At 30.6% G+C, this 9,074-nt stretch overlaps 1 protein-coding gene across 1 annotated transcript; it reads left to right on the forward strand.

Moving 5' to 3' along the window:
* The first annotated feature begins 6,641 nt into the window (after positions 1 to 6,641).
* LOC108917607 (armadillo repeat-containing protein 7) lies at positions 6,642 to 7,776 on the forward strand. The gene is made up of 3 exons (XM_018724297.1): positions 6,642 to 6,770; positions 6,857 to 7,024; positions 7,105 to 7,776. The coding sequence occupies exons 1-3, from the start codon at positions 6,662 to 6,664 to the stop codon at positions 7,356 to 7,358; spliced, it is 531 nt and encodes a 176-aa protein (XP_018579813.1). The 5' UTR covers positions 6,642 to 6,661; the 3' UTR covers positions 7,359 to 7,776.
* The last annotated feature ends 1,298 nt before the right edge of the window (positions 7,777 to 9,074 follow it).

Below are 9,074 nucleotides of genomic sequence, written 5' to 3' on the forward strand. Positions count from 1 at the left end.
AAATCAGCTGTCAAATAACTTCATCAATTTATTCATCAAGTTCTTGACGAATTAGGGCATTTTCGTCAATTTCTTCGTGAAGTTCGGAAGGACCAACCCAACATATTTCCAGCCTCAGATCAGTAATGAGTTTATGTTATTGGAATATGTAAATAATTGTGTGGCTAGTTTTGCTTTGTTTTTACTGATTTGTTTATTTACAAAAACTAATATTTATATAATATGTGTCAGAACGGTACCGCTGTGTATAACTACAATTATGAGTGGAAAGGTGACATTTTTGAAATGTATTTGCTTCTTTGATTCATTGGTAGAACTGATTCATACGTCAAAAAACTTGGCAAAGTCTGTAGCAGTGTAAAACTACACTGTTTACCAATAAATTCGTGAATTAATCGATGAAGAATTTCGTCAATTTATTGATGAATAAATTGTCAATGTAAAACAGCTATAAGCCACTCTTCAAAAAAGAACAGCCCAATTAGTTGATCATCAATTATTCCACACCAGACGTTTATAGAAAATCATTCTTGAAAAGTATTTTCTTTTTTGAAATGAGGATTCTCATCACAGCATCTGTGAGAGTTGGGCATGCTGTTCACACCGTCTCGAGCAACAGCTACTCATCTGTAAATAAAATACGTCTTATTAATTGCGGATTTGTTTGATCTATTGGCGAAAATATACCTATGAAAGTAAGTCATGCGATTCCAAATGATGAAACTGTTGTATATGATAAGGATACAATAGATAGCTACATATATAATGATAGTCATACTCTCCAATGAGGAACATTCGTGTTGAAATTATCCTGGCACTTAATTCTGGACTGTCTTCAATGTTTTCTTGCTCAATCAAATTTTGCTATTCAGGACATTGTTAGAAATGTACCATGCGTTCGCAGATGTCGAAACACAGAATCTAATGTTCGACGGTTTGACACTCTTTTGTTTGGAAATCGTCGTTGATACTTACTCTCTACGGGCATCTCACGAATTTCCATTACAAAATCCATAAATGTAAACTATGTCCACATACTATTCGTTTGAAAGCAGCATAGTTATGTTGACAGAAAAGGTATTACTAGAAACACGTTTACTACATATACTGACGTATATAAATTTTGACATGTCCACTATAACTTGTTTTGTCAACTAATATGTTCATAGCTAGCGGGACTTTAAAAGTCCGTAATTCAGACCATGGAGAATTGAATCCATGTATATTATAACTTTTTTTTATATAGAATGACCTCAAGGACTTGTTCTTTAAGTTTGTCCAGTACGTCATGCAACATCTTGTATTTTTATAATGAACATAAGATCTGTCTGTTGATCTAGTCTATATACTAGCGAATAAAACCTAACCGAACCTAACCTAACCTAACCTAACACTAACCGTTGACACAGGTTAAGAAAAATTTAAGTAAGTTTAAGTAAATCTTATTGACCAACAGTGTGACTCTTTAAGAACTAGGGCAATCCTCTAAAATTGTTTATAAAACCGAACATAACCTAACACTAACCGTTGACACAGGTTAAGAAAAATTTAAGTAAGTTTAAGTAAATCTTATTGACCAACAGTGTGACTCTTTAAGAACTAGGGCAATCCTCTAATATTGTTTATGGCGCAGAATATGACGATTTTTTTTTCATACATGGTAAGCCATAACCCGTGGCGATTTTTTTAGAAGGATTTTTTTTTAATCACTCGGGATTTTTGTTATTAAAAATTTGACTGCATAATATTAATCTGCATCAAGTAGCACAGGGTAGGAATAAAATACAGATTTCAAACATCAATTATAAAAAAGTAATTCTGTTATTCAGACTAAAAAGTTTAAAGTTAATTTAATTTTAGATTCCTGTTTCAAATAACAATTTTCCAGATACATATTGAATGTTTTTAAATTTTTATAATTGAATGTTGAACTAATTATTACAGATAAAGTTAAATAAAAAATAGTGCATATATAAAATACAATAAAATAAAAATTTCTGCGTAATATTGCAGGCATTAAAATAAAAAGCAGCCAGTATTTGGTTACTAAGAAAATATAACTAACGATGAAGCAATTTTCTTATTTACTCTGTTAGCGTGATATCATTGCATGAGAAAATATTATCTACAACTTTCAGGTAAAGGTGTATAAGGATACATTGTAATATGTTGAAAATTGATATCAAATTATAGTTGTTAAAACTAAACATCAACGTTTTCTCTTACATGTATGATATTTTAATTTACTAAAGATTCTTGATAACAAATTGATAAAATCACATTTAACACCTGCATTTAATAATGTTTGTTAAATTTTATTTGTTTCATTGATACTAATGATACGTTTGAAATATGGTTTCGTTAAGTGCTTCTCTCAATGTAGACTGCGTAACTTTATAGTCCAGGAGTCAGCGACAATTTTGAGTTGGTCATTTGTTAAAAACTTAAAATTTTTCCTACGCTAAAATTTAGTATACTCTAGTCAAAATAGATCATAAAACCTGAAAACTTGAAAAAATTATTAGTAGACATTTTATTGCAGTTTATGACGAGGAAAGGTATGTAGAATGATAATATCAAAAAAGTATCTCGAAAGAAGTGACGCTAAGTTGGCAAATTGCAAAAAGTGGCAAATTTACATGATTTTTACTTTTTTTACTGTCCACGAAAATCCAGACGATCTATCGGAATATTAGTTATTTTATGTTGTAGGCAATTAAAAGCTCTATTTAATTCAAAAAGAGCGAATTCCCGAGCGGCGTTTTGCACGTCCTACTTTGTTAGTTATAAAGGAAAACTTAATTTCAACTTTTTGAAATTTTTCTTTTTCGATATATTTCTTTGGATCAATTGGAATCTATATCTACGACATTAATTTCTTTAGTTTAGTTTAGTAATTAAACAATTAGTTAGCAAAGAAACTAACGAAATTAATTAGCATATACCTTGAGCAACAATTTCACGGTCAATCGAATCGGTCTTTGGCACACATGTTGATCTTTGGTTTGACCGACTTTTCCACAAATTTCATCAACATCCATCGCTTTTTGCAAAAATAATGCTCAATTTTCGAAAATTTTTCCGGGTTCAACTTTTATTTTATAGTTAACAAATTGCTGAAATGTGATTTTAGATACCTTAAACTGTAGGTAATTTAATTGCCTAAAACATAAAATGATTAACTTTCCGATAGGTGGTTTAGATTTTCGTGGGCAGTAAAAAAGTGAAAAAGCATGTAATTTTGCAAATTACCAACTTAGCGTCACTTCTTTCGAGTTAGTTTTTTTATGTTATCATTTGACTGGAGTTTAGTCACTGAGTCCACCTCCAGCTCGCACAGCTCGGTAGCCACCCAGACACCTAAAGTAATAATAAGGAAAAAAACCAATACCGCCAAAGCTGGGACTTTGTCGACATGTTGATTATATTATAAATCCGCTGAATTTTTTACGTTCTTACGTTGTATAAGTGCTCAGCTGACGAGTTGAAGGTGCAACGCATCGCTATGTGAGCGGGCGCGTTGCATATTTTGACTTCAGGCTAAATTTCAGCTTTTGCTGCAGTATGATGTATCTATTATTTTTTAATTTTTTATGTTTTACTAATAATTATATAAACATAAATGCAACTGTTATTCAGCTATTTATTTACAAAAAAAACGTGTATGAGAAACATTTATATATTTCATCTTTCGATTCGCCCTCAAATTCATTTCATTTTCCAAAAAATAATATCGACGGATCAGTTCTACCGCCCTGCAAAATTGAGCTGCACCAACATTTACTAGGAACAACGTACATTGCAAATATTTGGGCACACGCTCATCTTCAGATTCCAACGACAGATTTCGGCTGGATAGAGAAGAACAAACCTTTCAAATGGTTCGAGGGTGAATAGCTGCCCTCTTTCCGTGGAGATATAACAATCGAGGATGAGTAAAAAAATACTGCGGGTTAAAATTATACTATTTATATTTCTTTCTATACAAAATTTCATTGTTTAAGTGTTAAGTTTTTATCATTTCATTTACATAAAATACAATTTAAAAATGTTCGTACTGTATGTAAACTTTTTTAAAATTAATATTTTATTATTAATGTATTATTATTATTATTATTATTATTATTATTATTATTATTATTATTATTATTATTAATATTATTTTTATTATTATTATTATTATTATTATTATTATATGTTGTTGTCGCTGGCTCTCGGACTATTATTGCCTCGTTTGAAGCGTTGAATGTCAATTTGATGTTAAGATTACCGTCTGTAATCAAAACACAATTAATTATATTAAAATAATAATTTCTCACAATCAGATTATACTTGTTTTTTACATACATATGCATGTATCGGTTAGTTGTTGCTATATTTATTGTATTGTGGGTATATACAGGGTGTGCCATTTAACTCTTCCGCTGCCAATATATCCGAAACGAAGAAATTTATTTTAGTTCCGGAAACTGGGGTTGTTTGGTTCTTCGAATAGCTTCAAATTGCAGTTAGAATTATATCTTTCTGTATAAATGGCGTGGCGATACTAAAAACTTTTTTGATTCCTGGAACGTGGAAATGCGGCCCATCTGAAAGATCATTAAATTTTGAGTAATTTTTGTAATATAAAGTTTTTCCCAGTATTTACTTGTTTTCGAGACATGTCGACTTCAATATGCAATGTATGATGTAACAGGAAAATCCATTATTTTATTTAAATCACACTGAGACAAAATATTCTTTTGAAAATATTATTATAATGGCTTTGCTCACACAGATACTTACTAACAAACAATAAATTATATAAAACAAATGATCAACTACAGAAAAAGTAATAGAAAATAATAGCGGAGATGTAGATTAAGAGCATGTAATGTCAAACTAACGAGAAGACTAATATTGTGTATTAATGCTGAAGGACGTAATTTTGAACATTTATTATAATCTTTATTTTAACATACTTCAGTAACTACAGCTACTCCCTGAGCGTTCAAGCAGCGACATTCTGCATTCAATGACCATATCCACTGAATGCAGTTCGGTTGCGTTACAGCTCAGGAAGCCCGCAAGTTGGTTCTCCTTGTCTGAGCAATATTTTACGTCGGAGTCATTAACTGGCAAGAGCATAGATAAGTACTTACCTTTTCTTGGTCTCGTTGTGGCATCTTCGTCAACAAGGGAGATTCTAGTGTTGATTAACTATGATTCAAACTGTAGATACCAATATATGGTTAGACGGTTTGTTATGCCCACATACGAACAGCGACGCTAATAGTCCAGTAGAGCATCCTCTTGGGCCAGGAACTGGGCACCTAGAATAACTTCTTCATTCGCAACTCTGGAATGATGTGGAATGACACGTTGAACTCTCGATTATCGACGTCAAATATGACCCGGACGACACCAAGATATTTCTCGACTTACTACTATGTAGTAGGATCTGAAATTGTTGACACGAAATGGAGATCATAGTTCGGGCTCCAACTGGTCTATTAATATGGCAGAGGTTTTTTCGTGTGATGAATACTACTGCCTGTTCTTGGAGAGACTGTTTCTCCTCACCTAGTTTGATGAGCAAACAAATAAATTGATTTTAACAAAATTAAATTTACGTCTGTCATTAACCTCAATTTTTATGTTTTCTTCAATATAACAATTTCCATAACTACATGTAAGAATCTATTTATAGTGTTTTAATAAAATATGAAATTCGAGTACCTATATAGGTACGTATAATGTATCTGTATATAACATGTCATAATACAACACGCCATAGTGACATCATTAAAGTTACAGAATAGGATATTTTATCATAAAATTACAATTTATAAATGTCTTTATGATATAAATACGTGGATGTAAAATGGACAAATATTGCAAGAGTTAATTAGAATAAGGACGTTTTGTTTTATCTGTATTTAAAATTCTTATAAACTATTTTTGCAGAGAACGAATAGTTTTAAAATAATTTTCGATTTATTAACTGTGTTTATTTTGAAATTAAAAAATCAGGTCATAACAGCTCGTTTTCGAACAGAAAGATATATATTGATATATTTTGAGGTTCTTCGTGATACCATTGTATAAGTATTTACTTATACAATGGTGATACTGACACTATTTCATTAATCTACGTCAAACATTCTCAATGATATTTCATAAAATGTTTAAAACGCTGTGTGTCGAAAGGGAAGCATACTACAACTCGTATTCATATGAAACTTATTGCTTAAAATAATTCATTTTGTCATTTGCAGAAATTTTGGTATTAAAACATGGAATACCCTTTAAATCTTAAAAAAATGGAAAAACTACTTATTTTCTTTTATATATTTTAAACAGTATAATAACCGCAGCAGTCCTGAGTATTGCTGGTTGCCCTGCTAAATGGCGCTATATAATAAATTCCTACTACAATAAAATGTTAAGTATTGTTTCTCCTACGAAGATGTCGGTATACGCCTGGTGTTGTAGGTGTTTGGCCGCATGATGTCATATGGTTCATAATCGTAATAGTTCGTAGTTCGTATTGCTGATTGTCTCTTCCACTTCCACTCCAAAAAGCTATGTAGATTTTCAAGGTGAGTAGAATAGTACAATCAGAGATAACCTCAAAAAAATAAACATTAGTTCCTCAAACGTTAAACGTTACCAGTAAATTATGTTCAGTAGAAAAGAACAATTAATTAAAAAAACTGGTAAAGATGGAGTTGGAAGATACGAATTTTTAAAACAACTTATTCATGAATTTACAACAACAACATCTTTGGGTATTATTTTTATTAATAATCTGTTTTAGTATGTTTTTGATTTGATAAATACTTGTGTATATATGTATATGTATCATTAATTTCAGAAGCCAAGAGGCAAACTTTAGCAAATTTAGCAAATTTTGCGTATGACCCAATAAACTACGATTATATGAAGCAACTGCATCTAGTTGACCTGTTCTTAGCTCAACTATCAGAAGACGACGAGGAGCTTATCCATTTTGCTCTATCGGGCTTGTGTAATATATCATGTGGTAAGAATGCACTTATTGAAAATATCAACATTAAGTTGAAGGTATAATACTGTAAATACTATATTCTTACTTTTTTTCAGATCCAGAATGCAAGGAGTATATAATTTCCTTAAATGGAATTAATTTTATTTCCAAATTCTTACTGCATAGGAAAGAAGAAGTATCGTTAAATGCATTGACAACATTATTTTATTTGTTTGAGTCACACGCTATTGTTCCGAAAGAAATAGAACAGAAAGTTATACAGTACGAAGCTAGTTCAAATCCACGTTTAAAAAATTTAGGCAAGGTGTTTTTGCAGACTTATATTCCCTCTGAACTGGTGGAAAAATGATTGTATTAAGAACTTTCTCAAATGTCCTATCAAAATTTAGAACGTATAAAGTGGGTGATAAAATTACTATTTCAAGAAAAATAACAAAAGAGGATATAGAAGATTTCAAACGAATCAGTGGCGATACAAACCCCATTCATTCCACTGAATGCATGGAAAAGCCTATAGTCCATGGGGCATTTTTAAATTCCCTTGTATCTGGTGTAATTGGTACACAATTACCCGGGCCAGGCACGATGGTCGTTCAACAGATATTAAATTTCCCAAATAAATGCTTTGTGGGAGAAACTGTGCAGATAACTGTACATGTTGTAGAAGATAGAAAAATTATTAAAGTAGATTTCAGCTGTGTTACTAAGATTCAAGATAAAATTGTTTTATATGGAAACGCCAAATTGATGATGGCTAGAAATAAATAATTTTTGTAGTATGGTAGTCTTTTTATTATTTGTTTTAAATTTAATGAGGCACTTAAAATATTTATGAAATTAAGGTGTGAAGATGGGCCCTTATTTATTTAATTTTTTTTTTTTTAGAGCAAAATTTACCTAAGCTATCCAATATTTTTAGTAATAAAATTGGTAAAATAAATTTTTTCAGTGAAAAATTAAAATTACTAGTAGTGCTGACAGCAGTTTGATGCAAGGACAAACAAAAAGAAATTTAATACTCTATATTCAGGGTGTCTCAAATAAATTAGCCCCACTGAATGTTGTACCAAAAACAACTCTAAAACATTTACCTAGAGACTTCCTATTTGGTATACATAAGTATCTTAGTTTATTTAAGTGTAATATATTTCTTGAATATGTAAGAATATAGTGTGTCCTCACCTCCCCACCCTTTAAATTTTTAAATATTTTCTACTTTATTGTTCGTGCGACTATGACAATTAAATTTTTCAATATAGTAGTAGTAGGGTTAGATATGTGGTAGTAGTATGTTTACAAAAATTTTTTTGGCTCTTATGAAATTTTGATCTTTGCTATAGATTTCAAATTAAAATAGTTCGTCTTAAATGCATTGAAATACACAGTGTTCGAGAATTATGTTCTTGCATTTCCAAAAATGCATCTATGTAAGATACTATAATTTTTCCAAGGCCGTAAAAATATACCTACATAGTATAGGTAAATATTTCACAAATTCTATAGAAAATAAATTTGTTTTAGAAAATGGAAATATATTAACAGTCATTGGTTATGCTTAAAAATTAACAAGCAAATTTCATCAAATGTTTTTAAAGTACCTATTTAAGAATTGTTTTTTACTCTTCATTAAGGTATTAAGCTAATTCAAACAAATCTAGTTACGCAAAAGACATCAATCTTCACAGCAAGAGTGTTAGCTGTCCGTACTGCGGAATACAATTAATGTATGGACTAAATCTCAACTGTTATTGGATTACATCACACTAGTACCCAATGAACATTTAGTAAAAAATAGTAATTCAAAATAAAATTAATAAATGTTTAAATAATTAATAGAAAAACACATACCTGATATGTTTACATTAGCAAATAATGCAATCATTCAGAGAAACATCTTATATATTGCCTTCACCTTTGACAAAGTTTGATTACCTACGTAAAAAACAACTTTTTTTTTACTAACTGTTTAGTAATAATAGTTGGGGCATGTAGCCCATAGAGTAGGTAGGTAGTCGTTTCCTGCAGTAGGTACCAACAGTTAAAAATCTTGTTTGTAAAATTTGAT

The sequence above is a fragment of the Anoplophora glabripennis genome, unplaced genomic scaffold (assembly GCF_000390285.2).
Source record: "Anoplophora glabripennis isolate ALB-LARVAE unplaced genomic scaffold, Agla_2.0 scaffold58, whole genome shotgun sequence".
NCBI lineage: Eukaryota > Metazoa > Arthropoda > Insecta > Coleoptera > Cerambycidae > Anoplophora > Anoplophora glabripennis.